Consider the following 25,379-nt stretch of genomic DNA (forward strand, 5'->3'; position numbering starts at 1 on the left):
CTTAAAATTATAGTCCACTATTCAGTTACTCGTGCTAATTAATCTATAATCTGGATCTAGCTTGGTAATTGAGACTGCCAAGTGAGCCTAACAAAAGAGGTTGAACTTGAACAACATGTCCCCTGCCAGAAGCTGAATACGAATATGAAGTGATTAACAAGATAATTCCACAAAGATTTCAAATACCTGGTGGTGGTGGTGGCAATAAGGCTGGCTCCGGTGGTGACAATAAGGGTGGCGGAGCTTCAGTCAATAATGATTCATTGAAGAATGAGTAAGGTTCATACCGAACAATGCAGCTGGGCATCAAATGGTAGTTTCCCCACTTTGCATAACATTGACAGCCAGACAAACTTGAATAGACAGCGCTTAAACAATTGTAGCAACCTTGAGCTGATAAATCGGCTGTACACTGTACAAGTGCATGTATAGTCTGAAAATCAGGGGACCTAAAAACATTAGCAGCAAACTTGCGTTTTCCACCCGCTGATGCTCGAGTTCGTAAGCTTGTCAACACGGGTGTCAGATATTGGTTAAAAAACGATTGGGGGTCCGAGAAATCCCTGTTGTAATAATAAGTAAATCGAGGGTCCGTTGACATGGTGCCTATGAAGGACTCATTAGAATATCTTATCAGACACATATTATAAATGCCAAAGGCTGATTTCTTGGAAGGACATTTCTCTAAAATCAAGCGAGTAGCATTATTTATACAGTTGCGGCATGTTTGTAATTCGATATCTGCTCTACATTGCGCGATGGCACTAACCCTGTCCTGATCTTGGCCTATGGTAGCATTATAGAAGCCATCACTGTCTATGTTGCGCGAAAGAGAGGAGAGAAGTGTGTTAAGGTTTGTGTGGTATGTACCATTTGGAGGGTACTCAGTCACGTTAACTTCACAGGGCGATTGAAAAGTGAAATTAGATTGTGCTATGGTGAGATAGAAAAGGTAGTAAAATTGGAATATTAAAATGATCAGCCATTTCAAGAAACCCATAGCTGTCTGCTCAATTAACGTGTTTGAGACTGTATAAATAGAAGGCATGGCTCCAAATTTTCAGTTTTTCAACCTTTTTGTTGTTGGAAGATTGACTCAGTCTATGAAGCAATATGGAAAGGAGAAAATTCAAGCATTGAAAAGGATGGGAGCAAATAAGGAGATTGTGCTTTCTAGGCTTAGAAACTTTCAAAAAGTCATTTTGGTATTGCTGCTTTGAATTTCTTTAGGTTTGACGACTTCCCTTAAGTATGAATTTCCATGTAGCACACTACTCTTGTTTGTCGTTTCTAGTACTCCAAATAAAATTCATGTCACATAAGATGACATCAACTTTTGACTGCACGTCTGGTTCGGTGGTTGTGGTTAGTTGATTGGTGACTAAAACAATCCCTGGACGAGATTGAAACTTTTGTGTTTTATGTTTAACAAACTGTCCAATCATCATATACAAGTGAATACACGGAAAATTCTGTTTTTGTGTCTTTTGCAAATTTGGAAAATGAAGTGGAACACCACTGTGTTAGGAATTGAGAGAAAAGAACAACTTTTGTTGCGATGTTTTGAAAGTGAAATAGTACCATGTTCTTTTGTTATTAGGAGTTGCTAATTCTCCGTGAATATCCCCAAATTAAATCCTTAATCATCAGTAATGATCCCTCGTTCAAAGAAATAACATAATAAGTACAAAGGGCAATTATATCTAACTCTATCATCTAGGATCTAACTCACTTATTGACATCTCATTTTGTGATAAGCAAATAGATTTACTTTTGGCTGGTCGATTAGATTCTGATATTAATCTTGATTTGTATCCTTGAATAGGTGAAATATTTGGGATAACATCAATTTGCATATAATATCCGGGCTTTGAAGGCACTGAAAGAGCCAGAGAGAGACTACTGAGCATGAGAACTACTGCAGCCATAGTTGGTCTATCAGCAACATTTTCTTGAACGCACAATAAGGCTATGTGGATGCATCTCGTTATGTCAGAAACCAGTCCCGAGCTTCCCCTCAACATGGGGTCTATTAAATTTGATGTTGTTCCTTCACGCCAATTCCTCCAAGCCTGTGACAGTTTAGTTTAAGAATTTTAACACTAATAGTGTAAAATAATTTACATGCACCTGACCCCGACTAATTTGAAATTGAAAGGTAAAGCTGATTAATCGGCTTGGTTACTACTTACGTAGCTTAGAAGGTTTCCCACATATTCTCCATTTATGAAACAAGTGTTTCTTTGGCCACCTAAAATTTCCAGGACTAATACTCCAAAGCTAAAAACATCTGATTTGACTGACATTTTTCCCTGCATTGCATACTCTGGCGCCATATATCCACTGCAAAGCCAAAACAAGAATTACATAACATTTGGTAGGTTAGATATGATTCAATTGTTTAATTTTGTGTTTTTTCTTCAACAGACTTAAGTTAAAAAGGCTAAAAAACTCATTTCTGGGGTTTGATACTGCAAATAGGGGGATCAGCATGACTGAATAAGCTGTCAACAGGGAACTACTTGACGTTAAAAGCCAGAACTACACATTCCATTAATGAAATTAAGACATTTTCTAATAAACTTAGGAAGTACTGAGGTAGAATGTTGTGCTGCAAATTGGGTATTTATGAACAGTCTATCTAATGAGAGATATAAAACTTACTAGGTCCCAGCAATTTTGCTTGTGATTCCTTGAGATTCATCCATTGCAAATAACCTTGCCATGCCAAAGTCTGAGATTTTAGGATTCATTTCTGCATCAAGTAGAATATTACTAGCTTTCAGATCACGGTGAATGATGCGAAGTCTAGAATCCTCATGAAGATAAAGAATTCCCCTAGCAAGGCCTCCTATGATTTTGGATCGTCTTTCCCAATCCAGATGCTTACGTTTAACCGGATCTGCATTCCCATTAGACAATCAAATGAATAATAAGCTCCATATTTTATAAAATGTTCACCTTCTATATATTGTCTGTGTAGAAGATCAGGTAAAAAGCTAAGCAATACATACCAAATAAAAAGTGGTCAAGGCTCGCATTGGGAACAAATTCATAGATAAGAAGTCTCTCTGTTCCGTCAAAGCAAAATCCGAGTAACGTAACCAAATTCCTGTGTTCAAGCCTGGCCACCAATAAGACCTCGTTTTTGAACTCTAGATCACCTTGGCCTGAATTTGCAGCCAATCTCTTTACTGCTACTTCTTGTCCATTTGAAAGCTTACCCTGAATCAGATCAACACAAATTGAAAGAATGAATTAATTATATATAGTGACATTGTAAAGAATTTTTACCTTGTACACCGGACCAAATCCGCCCTGACCCAATTTATTATCATTTGAGAAGTTATCTGTTGCTGCTCTAATTGTAGAAAATTCATACTTCAGGGATTCTGCACTGCTAGTATCACCGTCTCGTATACCTTTCACCAACATAGTAGTAATTGAACAGAACAAATTAGTGAAACATGATTTAATTAAAATTCAACTTTCCTTAATCATTAATAAGCCATCCTTACCCTCTCTTTTGTTCACCAACTTCCTCTTTCGCCTCTTCATCAAGATGACAGGAATACAAACAATAAAAATAACAACTGTGACAGCGAGCACAACAATAATGATGATAGTTCTTGCGGTTTTATCAGCCTTCCCTACAAAAATGTTTCAACTTAGTACTATTAGGTTAACAAATATTCATATTTTATACCCTTCTTTCAATTATGTGGAAAGTTAAAACTAGAATAGCAATTTGAATTGAAGTATATATATGTTAATTAAGCACAATGTTTTATAATGACCTAGGGGTCGTTTGGTTGCTATTAAAGCTATGCAGAGATTAATTATGTAAGAATTAGTTAGGAGTGAATTTATGAATTATTTTATGCACGTACCTTCTATCCTGCATAATATAATACATTGATTGTCTCATAACTTAGTTATGTGAGTTTCTAAATTAGAAACCAATCATGGTATTAATTTTATATATGAATAGTTTATCTCCTAATCAACTACCAAACATAGTATTTACTTATGCAGAAGGTAATACTTGCATAACTCACATCTAAACCAACTACCTAACTACCCCTAATTACAAGCACAACAGGGTATATTAAGTCAAAGAATAACTGGGATTACAATCTTGAAAAAAAATATACTTGATAGTGCAAACATTCTTTACACATAAATTGAGGGCGTGAGTCGGCCAACAAAAGAGGCTCAAATACCTGGTGGCGGCAGCGGCAATGAGGCTGGCTGCGGCGGTGACAATAAGGGTGGTGGAGGTTCAGCCAATAATGATTCATTAAAGAATGAGTAAGGTTCATACCGAACAATGCAGCTGGGCATTATATAGTAGTTTCCCCACTTTGCATAACATCCACAGCCAAGCAAACTTGAATAAATAGCGGTTAAACAATCATAGCAACCTCGAGCTGATAAGTCGGATGTGCACTGTACAAGTGCACGTATAGTCTGAAAATCAGGGGCGCTAAAAACATTAGCAGCAAACTTGCGTTTTCCACCCGCTGAAGCTCGAGTTCGTAAGCTTGTCAACACGGGTGTCAGATATTGGTTAAAAAACAATTGGGGGTCCGAGAAATCCCTGTTGTAATAATAAATAGATCGTGGGTCGGTTGACATAGTGCCTATGAAGGACTCATTTGAATATCTTATCAGACATACATCATAAACCTCAAAGGCTGATTTCTTGGAAGGGCATTTCTCTAAAATCAAGCGAGTAGCATTATTTATACAGTCGCGGCATGCTTGTAATTCAACATCTGCTCTACATTGTGCGATGGCACTAATCCTGTCCTGATCTTGGCCTATGGTAGCATTATAGAAGCCATCACTGTCTATGTTGCGCGAAAGAGACGAGACAAGTGTGTTAAGGTTTGTGTGGTATGTACCATTTGGAGGGTACTCTGTCACATTACATTGTAAACTGAAATTAGGCTGTGCTATTATGATGAGGTAGTAAAATAGGAATATTACAATGATCTGACATTTCAAAAAACCCATAGCTTGGAATATTAGAATTCACGCAAAGCTTAATAGAATAGTTGTGCTCATTTTGTTAGGAAGATCGAATCCATTTTTCATTTTTACAACTACTCTTGACTTTTCATTTTATGAAACGCGGAAATTAAAAGCATTGAAAAGGATGGGAATTGAAGTAGTCAAGTTATTTTATGAGGTCCGGTTTTTCAATGTTATTTTAAGAGATTTGTATTCTACTTTTTTTATGGGTTACTCTATTGTGAATATTAAATAATTAAAATTATAATTTTCTACCGTGTTTCAATCATTTTGAATTCGCTTTAGTGCTGATATGATTTGGCTAGTTTTGGATACTTTATTTTTAAAACGTCACGGAGGAATCGACCGTTAATAACATGCTTCGTTTGTTATATAAAATAGTAGAGTAATACTTAACAAGTTTTAAGATCATATTGAAAATTATAAATTAAAATAGCATTAGTTGACTACTGACTTTTCTGTCTGTGGAGTCAATGGAGAAGAAAAGTAGAATTTTAGAAGCCATTGAAAAGAACGGGAGTTGATAATTTAGGAGTATCTTTTGAAACTTTGAAGAATGTAATTTTTTAACCAAGAAAATAGTAGCGCGTTTTTGTGGAAGCTCTTCCTCAGTTGCAGAAAAAATCGCGTGGACACTTTTCAATGATTTTTTTCTTCCCTGCATTTATTTATCGCTTTATTAGGTATCGTATATAGATAAATTTAACTTTCTATTTAAGAATAAGAAAATTATTGATACGTTGTATGGCAATGAAATCTAGCAATAGTAATATAGTCACACTTTTCCAATTAAAAAAATTAAATCAAAATAAATGAAAGTCAAATACTCTTCTTCAAATTCTATATTGCATATTTTTTTCTACGAGATGTTAGAAATTTCTTTTATCACTATAAATAAGACAAAGGAATTTCATAATTCAATTATTATTTTTATCATAAATGATCCCAACAAGAATTTGGTTCTTTTTATGCATTTGATATTAATAAATTTGCAAATCTAGAAATTTATTTCGATCAATTAAGCCTTCTCGAACTATTCCTTTTTTTAAGTACCAAAACTTTTTCGTGCCAAAATAACAGATACTCCCTCCGTCCCATATTATAATTTATAAGTCACCCCTTTTTAAAAATAGTTGGACCACAATATATATCATTTTATAAAATTTATACATAAATTACCATATTACCCTTGATTGATTAATTAATTAATCTTGAAAATGTATTTACTTTGACTAACCTAAGAAATCTACAAGTAATTAATTTCATTGGAAGAGTACTTCATTCATTAATTAACTACTTTCTTTATTCACTACTTATTCTATAAAATCCGATTTTGAAAAACAATATCAACAAACAAATTAAAAATAAAAGATGAAAAAAAATTCAAAAATAATCTTGAAAGTTGAAGCTTCAACAAATTTTATCAAAGAAGATGATATTTCAAAAAGTTCAAAGGATGTAAAAATAGAAGACTCAACCAAAACATGTGAAGGCCACATTGAGAAAAATCAAGATCCAAATAAAGGAGTTATATGCACTATTTAAATAAAAAAAACTAATGATTTGTCGAACTAGAACTAAAATTCATTTGTCGTCTAATTTCATTATCAATAGTATCAGATTCAGCAGGAAAATTTAGATCAATTTGAAGTAATGGAATTTGAATATTTTGTGATGTTGTCATGTTTGCTTTAAGAATTTATATATAAAAATTTTAAAAAATATTTTACACAAAATATATAGGAAAATTGAGGTAGGAAAAACTTGATTTTTTAAAATTTTTTGGATCAATTGGGGAAAAATTTGACTCCAAAAAGTAAAATTTAAATAGTCATCCAAATGCATTTATATTTTTGAAATCTAACATTTCATCATTTATTACAAAGTTGTCATAAGCAAACATTAAATAAGGGCATAACGGTAAAATTACCTTATTTCTTAATGCAAGTACAAATGAAAAATGTGACTTATAATATGGGACGGAGGGAGTACTAATATTAGAACTAGTGATGCAAAAATATGAACTAGATATTAGTTTTTGTTTGATGTTTGATTTGTTTTATTAAAAATTAGTATGGAAAAGGGCCTAAATATTCTTGAACTATTAAAAATGGTACTCTAAAATAACTCTTGTTTTATTTAAAATTATATTTTAAACTGGTTTAAGAGTCGCCACTTAATTTTTAAGAAAAAATCAAGAAAATTGATTTTCAATAGATTAAAACACGGAATCAATTGAAAATACTTAAGGGGGGTTCGGGGGTTCTTATTAGCATTTCGAGAAGGGTTTGAAAGCACCCGAAATTCCCGCTAATATGCGGTTATCCGGCAATTAATTATTTGGCTAAAATATTCTAATTTATCTTGAATTGCAAAAATGAACTACTTTATAGTTGAGACCATTAAAGAAAATGTTGAATATTATCTAAGCAAAATATTTTGTAAACTTATTTATTTATTTATTTATTTTTAAGTCAAGTAAGAGACGAATAATTTAGTTAAGTTATTAATTCAAAATGGGTGCCTTTCGGGGATTTGAATTTTTCGACCTTAAGATTAACAACAAATATTAACAAGTAAATAAACATAATCAAAATTAAGAGGGAAAGAGATTTGGGCCAAAATCTGGTTTTTCTGTTCGTCTGAGCCAGTATTTGGGTCATTTTCATATTGGGCCTTTGGCCCATTTGAGTCACCTGCACCTGTCCTATACTAACGTTAAAGAAATATTTTTCTTTGGGCTCAATTTTTCACCTGTCCTAAAATTCTAATAGAATAATAACAAAATTAAATAATAAGAGCTTAGGCCCAAAACAACAAAATACAACTAAAAATATAAATAAAAAATCAAAAGCGGGCTTTTGGCCCAATCTTTCGATTCCCGACTTCTTGCACATCCTTTCTGCTTCGAGACCTGTTTGTCGATTTTAGGAAACTTATTCTTCGATATTTGTGGCGGGCTGACTCGAGGGAAAGGGTTTGAGCCTTTAGGGCTCTCTCGAAATGTGAGGAGAGGAAAATAGGAGTGCATGGCGAACTCGGGCAGATTTACATGCAACATAAATAAAGGAAAAGAGTTAATATATAATCCAACTAATATAATATAGGAAGAAGTAAGCCAACTTACTGGAAAATATGCATTATCTCAAGAAAAATGCACATTAACATACAATACTACAAAAGGGAATCACACAAAGGCATATTGGACAGTAATAATAAATGGCAAAACTATTCATTATCACACATTTAGGCAATTAAAAGATATAGAAATAATCGACATATTATAATAATCCACATCTTAAAACAATAATTAGACTAGGAACCACATAGAGGTATAACATGACTTAGAGGTACTTAAAGCAAAAACTGGACTAGGAAACAGAGATTTAATATGAAAGCATAACGGATGGATTAACAACAGAGGTAGTCACATGTGACCATTAACTCATTTATTATGTGTAATCTTATCTTCACATATACTTGAAACTACTAACTTTGACATGAAGGATAATTAAGAATACGCAACCAACACTGCTAGAAGCAAGATTTCAGAGACGTAAACATAGCAGGATTTTAAAGATGTGAACGATTAACACATGTACTAAGACATTAGTTCGCATGTAGAAGGGGCCTATGCCATAAAAAAAAGCAATAAATTACTCAAACTCACACAATTTATACTATTGAAAATATATTGAAAACTTCCGCACATCAGATTGAGAAAACACATAAACTAGATTCATAAATTAACAACTGAACTAACAGAAAGGAACAAGGGAAAATTAATCCGGAAAGAGCTCAACGTCAAATAGGATCATCAAATCTCAAGCAGAAAGGGTTGAAAACGGGACAAATAAGTATGAATGAACGGATCATCTATGTTACTGATTCACAGCCAACAATCAATTGAAATACACCCAAAATCTCCTCATTTAAACATTTTTACAGCCAAGGATCGAGCAATCGACGCACCAAGAAACAAAATAAATGGAGATTGCCTTTCTGGATGCAGCGGACTGAGACAACGAGCTTCGAGGCGACTAACTCACCACCAACGGAATCCCTCCGGAAATGCCTTCGAATTCGATCAACCAAGACTTGTAAACTTTTACTTCTAAATTAACTAAGTTGTTCTAGGGATTCCCCTTTTCTAAGCTTATAGTATTAGAGCGTGAAATTGTCGTTCTTGGAATAAGAAATTTGTGCCTTAGTCAGTGGCGAATCTAGAGCCAAAAAAAAGGGCATTCGCACCCGTGGTCTTTTCGTAAAACTAGATATTTTATATGCATATTTTTTAAGATTTTGTATAATATTATATTCTTGCACCCGTACTACAAGAAGTCTAAATGGTCCACATGGTTAAATGTTGAGCTTTTGACCTTGAGGATGAAGGATCAATTCTCACTTCAATACATTCTACTCGGTGCACCCATGTTCGAAAAATCCTAGATTCGCCTCTGACCTTAGTTCATCTCCAAAAAAAAAAAAAAAAAACCGAACCCCTAAAACAGTAAAAGGGATGAGTATTTATAAGAGGAAAGATTGGAATTCGAAAGGGAGGAAAACGTTTGGATCTTTTGGAATTCCCAATTTGAAATTCAAAAATCTCCTAAGAGATAAGGCTGGCCAGCTCCTTTAGTACGAAAATCGTACAATTCCTCAACGGAACCATGATCTGAGGCTGCTTGATTTGAAATAAGGACGAATGAGGCGTCAAGATGGGGACACGTTGGATTGCTTTGTTGCTGGACTCGGATCGCGATGCTCGCGATTCTGGGCTGCTGAAATCGCTGGACTTCAGCAATTTTCACTGGGTTGCAGCGTTTCTGGTGGAGGAGAAGCGTGGGGTCGGTCGGGTATGCGCTAGTGTTGTTTTTAGTATTGTTGTACGTATGTATTGTTGGGCCTGGGTTAATGGAATTGGGTCGGTCTATTTTGGAGTGGGTCAGCTGTTGTTGTTGCCATTTTTGGGCTGAAGAAAGGAGATGGACTGGTTTGATGTTGGACTGCTGGAAATTGCAAAATATAAGGTCCAAAATTGGGTTTTGATTGGGTTTAAAGGTGATGTTTAAATTGAGTTAGGAAAAATAGCCGCATGGATGCAATTATGGCCAAATGGGAATTAAGAAGTTAGCCAACTTGAGTTTAATTTAGGGAATTTGACTAAAATTTAAATAAGATGAATTAATATTGATTAATTAATGAGCTTCTTAATTTTAACTAAATAAAATAATTAACTCAATTATAAACTAATAACTCAAAAAATAAGCATTAATTAACTAAACCGATTAATCAACTAATTAAGTAAAATTAAAACCTTTTTGAGATGATTTTTGAAAATTTATAAAATATACTAATTATATACATAATTATCTAAAACATATATATTGTAAAAAAATTTTATAAAAAAGTGACAAAACTATATAAAATAACTTGCAAACTATTTTATTTTTCTTGAAATCTTATAACGTTATTGAAATTGAAGAAGCTCGACATTAATCTATATTGGGGAAGTCCAAAATTGAGTGTCAACAACTCTCCGTTAACATATTGACCACAAAATACCCTTGACATCTACCTTTATGGCCCTATATTATCCTTATCCCAAACTGCTACCAATTTAAACTCATTTAATAAATTCATTAATGATGTGGCAGTCATTTATTGGTCATATTTTAATTAACCTAAATTAATTAAAAACCCAACTCATTCCCAAAATCAGACCCGCCCCAAAATCATTTAAAACCCATTTTATCACCCCAAACACACACACTCGGATCGATTTTTTTTGTTTGTTGAATTTCCAAGAATATTAAACAGAGCATGACCAAGAACAACTGATATATACCCAAAAATGAACTTTTTGCGGAAGTTTCATGAATATTAAACAGAGCAGTACCAAGAACAATTAATTTACCCCAAAACACACAAAGATCAATTTTTTGCTGAATTTTCAAGAATACTAAACAAAGCACGATCAAGAACAACTAATATACCCAAAATACACACCAGATCGAATTTTTTGCTAAACTTTCAAGGAAAATGATAAACAACAGTTATTCATTCATCTGAAAAAATGTCCAAGAAAGAACAAAATCCTATTTTCACGAAGAACTACTCGATTTGATGTGGTTATTTCAGATTCCCTGGTTTACAATCAATCCAAACAGAATGCGAAGCAAATTATCGGCTCCAAGAAAGAGGAATTAGTGATTTGCGAATAGGTAAAAATTAGTGATTTAGAATAAGCTCCTTTTCAAATACGGCTCTGCTTTTAGTCTTTGTGTAGGTTGAGGATGGCAACTTTTCCCGCTTGAGCCAATGCCACATACAGGAGTATTCATGGTTTGATTTAGATCGGTTATTAGTTAAAATTAAAACCAAATCAATTTAAATCGATTTTTAAATTTCTAAAATCAAACCAAACCAAATCATAAAAATAACAGTCGGTTTGGTTAGGTTTTTTCTATTCAAAAGTAATAAGTTTGTTGAGGAATACGCATCTCGATAGACACAAACACTTAATACATGAATAATTCACAAATAAGCTATTACACGAACAAAGTGATTCATCAAATCTACCAAGTTTCAGAAACTAAAAAAACTCATTGTCAAAAGCATACAGTTGGTTCAATATTCTGGAGAGACTTTTCAATAAAATTACATCTTAAAATATTGGAAAATTACTTCTAAAAAAAACAACCAATATTTCATAGTAAAAATTAATCAATTACCATCTTCTTTAGCTTGAGCTTTAAATTATTCAATGTTGTGTTAGAAAATTTTATAAAATACAAAGAGAGTGTGATTTTAAAGTAATGAATATTGAGGGATTTAGATTAGGTTTTAATAGTTGGGCTAAAATTTAAACGTTGAACTTCAGAAAATAGTAAAATAAAGACTTTAGTTGATTAAAATTTATCAAAATACTTATATTTTATTTATAAATAATTATAAAATTTATATCTATAACTTCTCGGTTCGGTTTGATTATTTTTGCGGTTAATTTTTAGTAAGACCAAAACTAAACCAAATAATAGCAATTTTTCAAAATTTAAAATCAAACCTAACCAAATCAAACCAAATATCGATTTTTTTAATCGATTTGGTTCGAATGGCGATTTGGTTTGATTTTATAACCATAACCATAAACAGTCCTAGGCCCACATAACTTGAAGTTATGTGTACTTCCAGGAAATTTAACTTGATAATTATTTTAGTAAAGTTGGATAACTTCAGAGGATAGAGAGGAAGAAGAAGAAAGCAACTTCAAGAACATTGGGAAGCTTTAGGTTAATGGAATGCCCCTTTAGAATAATGGATTTTTTAGTTGGGTCGGGCCATTTAAGGATCCAAATTTGGGATGGGTTAAATTAATTTTGAATAATTATCTATCCAATGAATCAAAACGTGCCACATATTTAATGAGAAGGTTAATTAATCCAATTAATGAGACCGTTTGTGATAAGGGTACTATAGTATCATAAAGGTGAATGTCAAGGATATTTTGTGGCTAATAGATTAATGTAGGATAATTTTGTATCAATTTCAATAGTTCAAGAATATTTTAGGGTATTTTCCATTTAAAGTCTGTGATTTCATGATCTTATATAAAAAGGTATTACCATTATACCCTTGAACTCTTTTTACCTTTCATATTTGCAAAGCTATAGATATTCTGACCTTCTATTTTAGTGCAATTTAGTAGACATTTAGCCATAAATTCCAATATTTTTTATTTTATTTAAATTTATAAAGTTGGAGTTGAATACAACATTTTGCTTGGTTATATTTTTTTGCAATGAAGAGAATAGAGTTCTTTATTTGGAAATTGTGAATATGGAGTTGTAAAACGAGTTTGGAACACTTCTCTAATTTTGGAATTCAACTCGAAGTGAATTTGAAAATTTTATAATCAAACACTGATTTTAAAATAAAATAAAAACTTATTTCACTAAGAAAAGTAAATAATTCTCCTGGACAAATGGCTCTTTAATAAGTTACTAATGCAATATAAATGGGTTCTTGCCAATTTCACTACAAGAAAAGGGTGAATTAGATGAAAATTTTATACAAGAATTTGATTCGCAAAGAATACCTCCAAAGTTTCATATCAAAAGTGTAGATTCTTAACTGCGGAAACCTATACCATTAGACTATTGGTCTTGGTGATTTTAGATTACAAGAACAAATACAGGTAGTTCCAATACTAGTTGAAACAAGTTGCCTTTTGTGCGGAGTAATCAATCTCAACTCCAAACTAATTAGAGTTCGAACAAATAACAAAGTAGCTCAGAAAAGTAGGGTATTATGCCTAAGAATGTTAACGAGGGTATAACTCAGTTATGGATGCCTCATTACGTGATGAAGAAATAGATTTACTTTTGGCTAATTCTCTAGGTTCTGACGATCTTGAATTGTACTCTTCAATGAGTGAAATCTCTGGGCAAATATTGTCGTGTGTATAGTATGCAGGCCCTGACGGCACGGGAAGGCTCAGAGAGAGGCTACTGAGCATGAGGACTACTGCAGCCATAGTTGGTCTATCACCAATATTTTCTTGAACGCACAATAAAGCAATGTGGATGTATCTCATTATGTCACGAACCAGTCCTGAACTTCCCCTAAACATGGGGTCAATCAAATTTGCAGCTGTTCCTTCTTGCCAGTTCGTCCATGCCTGCAATATTATAATTCAAAGTTTAAACTCTATACATCGACAATGTAAAACAATTTGATGCATAAGGATGGTCCCAACTATTCAAATGTAGTTGATCAATTAACTTAGTTACTTACAGAGCTTAGAAGGTCTTCCACAGATTCTCCATTTCTGAAACAAGTGTTCTTTTGTCCACTTAAAATTTCTAGGACTAGTACTCCAAAGCTAAAAACATCGGACTTGACTGAAAATTGTCCGTGCATTGCATACTCTGGTGCCATATATCCACTGCAAAACAAGAATTACATAACATTCCACAGCTTAGAAATGATTCAATTGTTAAAGTTTTTTGTTACACATAGTTCGCATTCCTATAAACCGGACTTACTAGGTCCTAGTCCTAGTCCAACAATATTGAAGCATTCTTTCAAGGAATGATTTGCTTTTATCTCGAGGCAGCTTTTAAATCTGGTTAAATGGTTAAAAGTTCTTCCCAGTGATCTGAAAAAGGAGTAACAGTCTATAATATTCAGAGGTGTAAAACTTACTAGGTCCCGACAACTCTACTTGTGTTGCCTTGAGTTTCATCCAATGTAAATAGCCTTGCCATGCCAAAGTCTGCAATTTTAGGATTCATTTCTTTATCAAGTAGAACATTACTTGCTTTGAGATCACGATGAATTATGCGAAGTCTAGAATCCTCATGTAGATAAAGAATTCCCTTAGCAACGCCTCCTATGATTTTGGATCGCCTTTCCCAATCTAATTGCCTACGTTTAACTGGATCTGGGAACAAGATGAAAAATATAATTATGAATTGAGCTTCACATCAAGTCACTATTACTATAGGTAACTACCTGTAACAAGTGGATTAGTTCTCCAGAATAATAAGGCAGATAGCTAGACGACAGTCAACATGTCATATTATACCGACAAAACATTAAGCAATATGTTAATTCATACCAAATAAAAAGTGGTCAAGGCTTGCATTGGGAACATATTCATAGATAAGAAGTCTCTCTGTTCCATCGAAGCAAAATCCCAGTAACCTAACCAAATTCCTGTGTTGAAGTCTAGCAACCAACATGACCTCATTTTTGAATTCCAGATCACCTTGGCCAGAATCTGATGACAATCTTTTCACTGCTACTTCTTGACTATTTGGAAGCTTACCCTGAAGCAGACGAGAGCACAAATTGAAAAATTATGAGTTGAAAAAAGAGTCAGCTATATGATGTCAGTCAGTCACAGTGTCCTTTTATGCATCAAGTAGGCTAAATCAGCAATCACCTTGTACACAGGACCAAATCCACCCTGTCCCAATTTATTATCGCTTGAGAAGTTATCTGTTGCTGCTCTAATTGTTGAAAAATCATATTGAAAGGATTCTGCAGTGGTAATATCATCCCCATGTATACCTTCATCAAAGTAGTAGTAAAACATACAACAAAATTTCAGTGAAATACAGTCTTAACAGTTCAACTTTCCGAAATCATTGCCTGTTAATAAGCTACGCCTTACTCTGAATATTTTTCACTAGCTTCCTCCTTCGCCTCCTCATCATGATGAGAGTAATACAAACAACAAGAATAACAACTGTAACAGTTGACACACTGATAATGATGACGGTTCGATTTGTTTTATCATCCTCTCCTGCAGGAACTCTTCAAGTTAGTATTGGTTAGGCTATACTTTGTTTTAGTTTATGTGACCCTATTTCCTTTTTGTTGTGTCCGTATTTCTAAAATAATGATCACTTCATAAATTTGGAAACAATTTAGTTAAATTTCTCATTTTATTCTTAATAACAAGATTATATTACCACTCAAATGTTAGGATATATTTTAATATCACCAATTTTAAAAGTCTTCTTATCACATAAATGTTACAATATGATTTAAATCTCAAAATTTCAAAAGCGTCTATTTCTTCTTTAAAAATATTATTTTCCTGTAAAAGCATGACTTAGCAATTTAAGAGTTGAACTGGCTAACAATTTCATGAAGATTTGACATACCTGATGGTGGTGGTGGTGGTGGCGGCTGCAGAGGCAGTGATGATGGAAGTGGCGGTGGTGATAAGGGTGGCGGAGCTTCTGTCGGTAGCTGGTTGAAAAAGAGGCTAATTTCATACTGAAATTTGCAGCTGGGCATTCTATATCTGAGACCAATCTTACCATAACATTCACAGTTAGGTAAAGTTCGATAGCCAGCGCTTAAACAATTGATGCAACTTTCAGCTGATAAATCCGCAGTGCACTGTACAAGTGCATATATAGTCTGAAAATCAGGGCCCCGAGTACTATTACTAGCGTACTTCTTCTTACCGCCCTGTGAAGCTTGACTTCGTAAACTTTCTAACAAGGTTCTTACATCTTCCATAAAATCGGGATTCGAGGCATTTGCCGTGCTATACAAAATGTTTTTCGGGTTTGTTAACACGGTGCCTATGATGGACTCATTTGAATATCGTAGCTGACAACTTTCATAATAACCAAAGGCCGATTTCTTGTAAGGACATACCTCTAGAATCTTACGGGTCGCATTATTTATACAATCACGGCATACCTGTAATTGTACATCCCCTCTACATTGCGCGATGACACTAATCGTGTCGGAGTTTAGGCCTATGGAAGTATTATAGAATCCAAAACTATCCATATTTCGTGAAACAGAGGAGAGGGTTGTGTTAAGGTTAGTGTCATATGTACTATTTGGGGAAAACTCAGTAATATTAGAATCTGCACATAAATGAAATTCGAATTCAGGCTGTGCTATGCTGAGGTGAAAAATGTAATAAAATTGGAACATTACAAGGACCAGCCATTTCAAGAAACTCATAGCTCTCTAATGTGTCAGAGACAAATGGCTACTACACCTTCAAAAATTTCATGCTCAATTTTATTTATTTCAAAAATTGACACTACGGATTTTTTCGTCACTGAAAAGGATGGGAGCGGAGAATTAAGGTTAAGGAGAAAATATAAATTGGAGGTGGCTTTCTATGCCTTGAAAATTTTCAAAAAAACGCGCTTTTGTGAAGCTTCTTTATTCCTCGGTTCACCAAAAAGTCATCCCATCAAACTTTTATTAATCTACAAGTTTTCCAACACGTGCCACCCATGCAAGTTAGTATAAATATTTTTAACAAGTTATAATTAGTGCGCGATATTTTGCACAGAAATTGAAGAGAAAATATACAAGCTTAGATTATGGTTATAATTTAAATTAGGGGTGTACATGATCGAGTTGGTTCTAGTTTTTCAAATATCAAACCAAACTATTTGTGTTGTATTTTTAAATCTATAACAAAGCTAATAAAACTCGGGTTTTTTCGGATTTTTTCTGGTTTTTCGGATTTTCGGGTTTTTTCAGATTTTTCGGTAAAGTATTCGTACAAACATATAATTTACTTGTATTTCAAATATTTCTTTAGTCCTACCAAAATGCAACTATCTAAGGTGTTTCTTAAGAAAATAACACAAAATATGATATAAGTAATGTTGTGTCGTAATTTTCCTATCTTTAGAAGAATCATTTTTTTGAAATGTTCTAAGTATAAAACAATTTGAGAAAAATACTTAGAAAAGAGTCGCCACTTAATTTTTTAAATAAATTAAGAAAACTTATAATTTTCAAAGATTTAAATAGAAAAAATCATTTGAAAATACCAAAGAGGGTTCGGGGTTCAATTTACACTTCGAGAAGGGTTTAAGCATTCGAAGTGTCCACTAACATGCGGTTGACCTGCGACTTGACTAAAATATATTTGACTATTTTTAGGAAGATAATGATTTACATAAAAATAATTACTTACTTTGATTAACTTTGAGAAAATAATTAAATAAATGACGCATTATTTTTATTTATATATATATTTATTATTATTTTTTATTTTATTTTTATTTTTAGAGAAAGGGATCCAAAAGTTAAACATTTGAATTAAATTGCAAGTGATTAGAATATTAATAAACTAGATTAATTAAAATTTATTTAACTCATTTTTGAAATAATAATTTAAACCAATTTAGTACATTAAAGAACGAAAATCATTTTTTAATTGAAGAAATAAAGTTTTGACTAACCTTATTGAGAAAATGACTAAGTAAGTACTTATATATATATTTTTTATTTTTTATTTTTTTAATTATTTTTTTATTAATTGAAAAAAGGTTTGGACTAACATTTTTTAAAATTTTATTTGAGAAAAAAATACTTTAACTTAAAAATAATTTTAAAATGAATAAAATGTGATCAAGTGAAAAGCATTAAAGAACCTCTCTTTTTAAGAACAAAATGTTTAACTTAATTGAAGATATAAAATTTTGATCAATCTACTCGATTAATAAAATAAATGAACACGAAAACATGAAGTGTATTAAAATTAAACCGACACAAAGAAAATAACTCATCTTTTGGGGAATCTAATTAAGTTAATTAAAAATTATAAAGTTAGAGTTAATGATAAGAAAAACAAAACAAAAGACAATTAACCAATAATGGAAAAATTAGCTATATAGTCATAATACCTAACATATTTAGTCAAAACAACAACACTTTAAAATCTTTATTTAAAATGACAAAATGTCAATATTTTCAAAAATAATTTGTATTCACATTTTATTATTTATATTTCCTTTTATTAATCAAAAGAGTCCATAATTGGATCAAATTCTAACCAATAACAAATTAAAAATAAAAAAACAAATACAAAACTATCCATTAATAGCTTCCCACATCTTAGACGTTTCCCACTTTTCACGTTTCGCAATTAAAGTTTTTGTTTTCCCCCAATTTTCACGTTCTTAGATTCTCTTTCTTCAAGTTTTTTGCCCACATTGAAACACAAGGTATTCAAAGCTCGATTCTTCAACAAAATTGGTGGATTAATTCAAGGGATTAATCGGTTGGTAAACAAAATCTAGAGATTAATTCAAGAAATTTTGAATTTGGTAAAGGTAATATCGATTAGTTATTTAGATTTCTTTTGATTTGTTTTCAATATCACCGTCTATGGTTTTATTTAGAATTGTACATATTACGGATTTTCAGTTAATTTTTTTGATTTTTATTCAAGTTTGTTTACATATTCATCTAATATTTATGTATTTCAGATTTTTAGTCGTTTAAACAATTTTTTTCTAATTTCGTTTTAATATTTAAGAAATTCCTCCAAGACGTGATTACTAGCATATGAATGGTGGTTAGAATCTCTTCATGGTATTGGCACTAAGGGATCTGGGATCAATTTCAATGACCCCATTAAAGGTGCCACAAGTACCCCCCAAGTTATTCTTACTGCAGTTGCTTTCAATAGAACTTTGTGGCATTGGATTGAATCGGCTATTGCAGTTGAGGCAAAGACTATGTACAATACGAGATTCATTTCAATATGTATGCTAAATTGTATGTCAAATTGATCTGTAGTTCTTGAAGAATCATATTTGTATTCATTTATTTTTTTCACAGCGTAATGTATTTTTTTCAAAATTTTATATCCTTTCCTAAATTGTATTCATTCCAATATATATGTGTATTTGTATTCATTATGATTTTCATGTTTGGGTTTGTATAATGACATTTGTATTTCTTTATTAGTTTGTATTCATTCTAATAAGTATGCCAAATGAAATACAAATTATTAAAATTTCGTTGACAAACAACTTTGGAAGAAGAATTCCCAATTCAAATTTCGATATAATCGGTGTTCTCCAAAACTGAAACTTTCTTTTTTTATTATGCTATCATCATAATTGTATATCAACAATTTTTGCATTTTATGTGCTCACTTTTCCATTCAAATTAAAATTTAAAACTGATATTTTACTTTCATAGTGAAAACTAAAAATTGTATCCGAGTGATCAAAATTGTATTACATAACTGCCAAATATATATTTCTTTTATTTATTACAAAAATGTTACTGATTGTATCCCAATATAATCTAATCATTACATATAAATACGAATTAAGAAAGGATACAAACTTATTTGTATTCATTTTGCGTTTGAAATACAAAATGATATTGAAATACATAATTATTTTTGGAATACAAACTGAGCTAGAAAAATAGTTGCTACAATTTTAAAGTGAAATACTAATAAAATAACAAAACTTGATATTGTAATATAAATACAATTATTTTAATACAACTTATTCTATGTTTTTCGAAAACAATATTTTCAGTGAAATAATAATAATATAACAAACTGGAATATAAATACATTTTAGTTTGAATACAACTTAATTGCATCCAGCAATCATTACAAATCAACAAAAATCTGTATACAACCACTAATTAGTTGATGTTTTTTACTCCATAGTTGTACAATGTCCAGAATTGTTATACTTGTATCCCTATATTACAAAACATCCGTAAAAAGCTACAAATCCCAATACATACAAAGATTTCACTGATTTAATCAGGAAAAAAAATAACAATTATACTCGACATATGCGAATATTTCATCCAAATAAGAAAAAAATCGAAAAAATACCTGATTGTTTCTCAATTGTTCACTGGATGCGACAAATTTATAGTCCTCAATTTTGAAAAATTTTGTTTCAAAAAATATGCCATATTCAACTTGAAGAATCTTTGAAAGTTATAAGCCGAATGATTCGGAAGACAAACTAAATTATTTTTAAAAAAAATTGATGTTCTTAAGAAGAAAGAAAAAAAAGCCTCGACAGAAAGAAGGAGATTTATAATTTTTTCAAAAGGTAACTGATTTGTATTTAAAACCTTTTTTACCTTTTTTGAATTTTTTCGTTCCATGATTTTCTCTTTTCTGTTATTAATTTTTGTATTCTTTCAAATTAATCAAAATAAAATAAATACATAACTAATCCATTAACAGACTAAAATAATGACATTTTTAATAAATAATGAAACTGTTGCTAAGGAGTCCCACTAAAAGATAAAATATTGTTATTTTGAAAATTTTCCCTTAAATAATTTAAAGGTAAAGGAGAAAATTGAATTTGGGCCCTTTTTGGGCCAAATTCGCTGCTACTATTGGGCTTAACCCAAGTCCCGTTTTTGTATACATCTGATGTATATCAGTGTATATAGGGTGTATACACCCATTTTTCTACTTTTCGAGACCTGTACGTCAACTCCAAAGAGTTATTCTTCGACTTCCCAAGGTTGTTTGACTCGATAAAAGAAGACTTGTTGGGTTTTGAGCCCACTCGAGATGCAAGGAGAGTAGATAGGAGTTCGTGGCAAACTCAAGAGCAAATTTACAGTAAAAGAGCAAGGAAATGAAGATTAGTATTTAAAATGATAACATAACACTGCATTAAAATGAAAATACACAACTTATGGTAGAATGAGTTATTGCAATGATTTTTAATAAACCAAATGGGGACAGTGCCTATGATGAGCTAGGCAGGGAAGGATAACAAGGGCTTACTAAGCTCAATGGAGTCCAAAACACACTAGTACATTTAAACTAGTCCAAGCTGCTACTTTAACAAACAAGTAGCATTGACTAAAATTCCCTTTACGTGACTAGGCAATTAAAAACAATATGACAAACAAAATTGATGTGTCACTTAACTACATTAATTAGGCACAAAAAAAATGCATTCAATTTCCTCAAGGAAAAAGAGGTGTCTTGAGACGATGAAACCCAACTACTATATTCTTAAAAATTCTAAAATGACAAGCTAGATTTTTTAGCTAATTAATAAGTCATATAAATGCTAAGGGAGAAAATGGAATTCTAACAAGGAAAGTAGCAAACAACAAGTTATATGACTATGGAATCGAAAATCCAAGGCGTGAACAAACTTTGAACAACCTACAAATTTGAACTTAAACGTCCTCTTTTACTCAAAATGAACACATTAAAGTTATCATCAGAACTAAACTTAAACCAACATTATTACGATAAGGTGTCCCAAATGTCTAGCACTTTAGCAGGAAGGATTAATAATTTGCGAGCGGGGTAACAAAACAAGATTGAATCTTTCTATTACAGTGACTTACGATGCAAATTAGTGATAGCCAACAATTTATTAGAATCTATAACATGTTCATGAAAGTGGCCTTTCAAACCAGTCGCATTATCAATTCAAACAACCTTAGCACATAGGACTCAATGTATATTCCGAAATCGGAAGTAAGTGAATAATAGGAATAGGAGCTACGTTAGAACGAGATTATGGTGAGTTACACACATAACATCAGTAGCTAGAATACAAGAGAAACACAACCAACATTCAAATCACCTAAGAACATAAATAATTCCTACGGGATGAAGCCAACCATGGCGAGAAGCTACCTCGACATATCAAAATGTCAAAGAAGACAACCAAAATGTACCAACAAATAGTGAAAAAACGGAATGATATCCGGCATGCTCAAAGTTGAAACCAAATGTATAGTATATTATTTCGAGCAAAATTAAAAGAAGATTCAGCTAGCTTTAAATATACAATCCAGCGAATGAACCTCACTACCAACTCATAATCCCAAAGGAATTTTATCATTATGCTACCCCCATGCTTATGGTTCAAAATTTCACAGAAGAAATGAAGCAGATGCAGGGGACCGAAGAGAAGAAACCAAATGTCATTCATAGCAGAGCATTTAGAAAACATTGAGTACATAATACATCCTATTGAGGCGGAAAAGTAAGAGGGGGCGAAATTACCTTTCTTGGAGCAGCGACTGGGAGCAAACGAGTTGGAAAATAGCGACTTTCAACACAAAATCCAACTACGACTAGCAAACAAGGAATCTGGGCAGAACTAGAGCGACTACCTTTCGGAATTTAGAATCAAAGGACTAAATGTGAAATTCTAAAGTATAAAACGACTATTTGCCGAAAACTCAAACTCAAACTGTGTCAAAATCCAATTTCCAAAGAAAAACTCTCTTTGTAAGCTATTTTCGTATATGTAATATCCCCGATCTTTTTCCCCCCTCCCTTCAACAGTGAAAGAACATAGGTATTTATAGAGGAGATTCGAATTGAAAAAAAGGGGGGAAAACGGGTTGAAAAGATGGATCATAATAGAATTCGAAATTCAAAATCTTGAAGAGATAAGAAATAAATTTGTCCATTGTACCAATTTTCAACGGAAAAGAGGGGAGAGGGGAAGTGGAGGACGCGATTTGCTGCGGGATTTCCGGTCTCAGCGATTGTCGATGTTGACGTTTACTAGCCTTCTGGGTTTCGTCTGAAGAAGAAGAAGAAACGAAGTGGGGTCAGGTCGGATTGTTTTTGGGTTCTTGCGATGAAGGAGAAGAGTATAGGGGTAGGGCTGCTGGGTACTGTATGTATTGTATGTTGTTGCTGAAGTTGTATTGGGTTGGGTATTGTAATGTATTGTTGTTGTTGTGCAATGAGATAGGAAATGGGCTGGGATTAATAAGAGAAGTGGGCTGCTGGGATTGTTGAATTGGGTCTCTTGAAATGACCCAAAACTGATCTTAAATATGGGTTGGAATTGATATTAGAGGATGGTTAAGGATTGCAATTGTAGCCAATTAAAATTAAGAAATTAGCCAAATTGAATTTAATTAGTGAATTCGGCTAAAATTCAAACAAGATGTGTTAATATAAATTAATTAATGAGCTTCTTAATCTTAACGAAAATAAAAAATTATTAACTTAATTATAAACTAATTAATTCGATTACAAAACTAATTAACTCAAAATTATAACTATAACTTAAAGTTAATTAATAAAATATTTAACTAAAATGTATCTTTTGTGATGATTTTCAAATATTTATAAAATAACGTGATTGCAAAAATATACATATTTATTATTGAAAAATGATAAAATTACTTTAAACATAGCTTGAAAGTATTTTGAATTTCATAAAACTCATTAATTCAAAATTATAACCATCCCTAATATTTAAAATATAAAATCTTTTTTTGAGACGATTTTCGAATAATCATAAAATATACTAATTATATACATAATTATGTAAAACATATATATTATTTAAAACTTATAAAAATAATACAACTATTTAAAATAACTTGCAAACTATATTATAATTTTATTTTATTTTTTTTGAAATTGAAGAACCTCAATGATTAATCTATAATGTGGAGGTCCAAAATTGGGTGTCAACAAGTAATGACACTAAAATATCCAACAAAAAAATAATAATAATGAAATCGCCTAAAACAAATATTGCAAATTAACAAGTCATAATGAAAATGATCAGAATTTAAAAGTACTAAATCATGCTAAAATAAGCTTAATAAGTATTACTTACATGACTAAATATTAAACGAAATTAAAATTACATTATGTATTTGAATTGTCTAAACCAATGTAAAACCAAAGAACAAATATTCAATATTATTGTCATTATTAGTGTTGAATTGATTTTCTTTTTGCATTAGTATTAATTTGATTTTGATTTAAGCTTTATTATAATTACCAACATCTGTGGACTATAATCTTTATTAAACCATTCAGAATTCTAAGTTTCAAAGTTTGAAATAATATATTAAAAGATAAAAACTATGAAAAGTATAAGAAATATTCAACAATTATATCAAAGTAAATATTTTTATGTATAAAATAAAATTTTAAAATTATATATATAATGTCGGGTTGATTTGGTCTCGGGTTGGTTTTTTTAAGTTAAAACCAAACCAACTCAAATATAGTCGTTTTTTTTTTCAATATCAAACCAAGTCAAACCAACCACTAGTCAGATTTTTTTCTTGATTTGACTCGATTTACGATTTGATTCGATTTTGTACACCCCTAATTTAAATGTTGATTATGATTTGCCAAATATTTCATAACTTAAAGTTTTTGGCTTTTCGCCTTCTTTTTTTAAGAAACGGTAGCTTCCATCTTTTTACAGTTACATACATATTAAGAAGTTATTGTCGATTGAAAATAGTGTTTTGTAAAATTTGTACATAAATTCGATTAACATATGTCTTTTTTAAGATAGCTAGTGGGTCGTTATATTATTTTGTGGTGTACACCAACATGAATTATTATGGGTGATAAAAATAATAGTACTCCCTCTATCCAATAATAGTTGTCCACTATTAACTTTGCACATTTATTAAGAAACTATAAAATAGAAAGATAATTTTACTATATCACCCTTTGAATATAACAAATATAATGTCTTGAAAAATGTAATAGAGAAATTACTATAATTAATGATAAGGATAAAATAGGAATTAAGTGTAAATTTATCCATTGATTTCATAAAGCGGACAAATATTGTTGGATATCTTAAAATACTATACTAGTATAGTGGACAATTATTATTGGACGGAAAAAGTAATCGCTAAAATATTTAATTGATATATAAATCAACTAATACACTTATCTCAGAGAGCGTTGGTGTTATTTCAATTGGAACATTAGAACGATGAGTCATCTCAAGAAACTCATAGCTGTGTTCCCCATCGTCTACGCAAAACTAAACTCGTCAAGCACAAGTATATAAATAGAATGGACTCAAAATTCCTTGCTCAATTTTATTACTTTTTCGTCTATCTTTACTTGTTCATTATACTATCTTGAAGTTTTTAATAATACTTGTTCATTACTCTTATCATTTATTGCTTCTTAGTAAACATCTATAGTTAGACCATCTCCAACCCAACACCAAATTATACACCAAATCCTTATTTGGTGTTTTGGAGCTCCAACCCAACATCAAATTTTACACAATTTT

The 25,379-nt window shown here is 31.7% G+C and overlaps 2 protein-coding genes and 1 long non-coding RNA gene across 5 annotated transcripts in view; 1 reads left to right on the forward strand and 2 right to left on the reverse strand.

The window, feature by feature from the left end:
• Positions 1-1,697: 1,697 nt before the first annotated feature.
• LOC125847414 (cysteine-rich receptor-like protein kinase 44) lies at positions 1,698-5,019 on the reverse strand. The gene is made up of 7 exons (XM_049527037.1): positions 4,224-5,019; positions 3,519-3,650; positions 3,295-3,422; positions 3,015-3,225; positions 2,665-2,902; positions 2,193-2,343; positions 1,698-2,072 (listed from the first exon to the last, which is right to left on the reverse strand). Exons 1-7 carry the CDS (start codon positions 5,017-5,019, stop codon positions 1,713-1,715), a joined length of 2,016 nt encoding a protein of 671 aa, XP_049382994.1. The 3' UTR covers positions 1,698-1,712.
• An 8,225-nt stretch (positions 5,020-13,244) lies between these two features.
• Positions 13,245-25,379, reverse strand: part of LOC125846815 (cysteine-rich receptor-like protein kinase 44) — a 130,375-nt gene continuing 118,240 nt past the window's right edge. Inside the window, exons 1-7 of one of the 3 annotated variants that reach the window (XM_049526437.1) lie at positions 15,749-16,576; positions 15,218-15,360; positions 14,987-15,114; positions 14,660-14,870; positions 14,245-14,482; positions 13,834-13,984; positions 13,245-13,717 (exon numbers count right to left, since the gene is read on the reverse strand). In XM_049526437.1, the coding sequence (XP_049382394.1) occupies positions 13,361-13,717; positions 13,834-13,984; positions 14,245-14,482; positions 14,660-14,870; positions 14,987-15,114; positions 15,218-15,360; positions 15,749-16,536 (2,016 nt within the window). In that variant the 5' untranslated portion in view covers positions 16,537-16,576 and the 3' untranslated portion in view covers positions 13,245-13,360. Of the gene's footprint in view, positions 13,718-13,833; positions 13,985-14,244; positions 14,483-14,659; positions 14,871-14,986; positions 15,115-15,217; positions 15,361-15,713; positions 16,577-25,379 lie in introns of those variants that run through there. The other 2 variants (XM_049526438.1, XM_049526436.1) reach the window with 2 other exon arrangements.
• Positions 13,270-25,379, forward strand: part of LOC125846846 (uncharacterized) — a 19,237-nt gene continuing 7,127 nt past the window's right edge. Inside the window, exon 1 of the long non-coding RNA XR_007444407.1 lies at positions 13,270-13,437. This is a non-coding gene — a long non-coding RNA (uncharacterized LOC125846846). The remainder of the gene's footprint in view (positions 13,438-25,379) is intronic.

The sequence above is a fragment of the Solanum stenotomum genome, chromosome 12 (assembly GCF_019186545.1).
Source record: "Solanum stenotomum isolate F172 chromosome 12, ASM1918654v1, whole genome shotgun sequence".
Lineage (NCBI taxonomy): Eukaryota > Viridiplantae > Streptophyta > Magnoliopsida > Solanales > Solanaceae > Solanum > Solanum stenotomum.

Bases quoted from the DNA above. Each gene is read 5' to 3' on its own strand.
- LOC125847414 (XM_049527037.1), bottom strand. From the start codon at position 5,019: ATGGGTTTTTTGAAATGTCAGATCATTGTAATATTCCTATTTTACTAC. The intron at 3,423-3,518 runs GTAAGGATGGCT...TGTTGGTGAAAG, and splicing joins GTTGGTGAACAAAAGAGAGG to GTATACGAGACGGTGATACT. The intron at 2,073-2,192 runs GTAAGTAGTAAC...AAACTGTCACAG, and splicing joins TGGGAAACCTTCTAAGCTAC to GCTTGGAGGAATTGGCGTGA.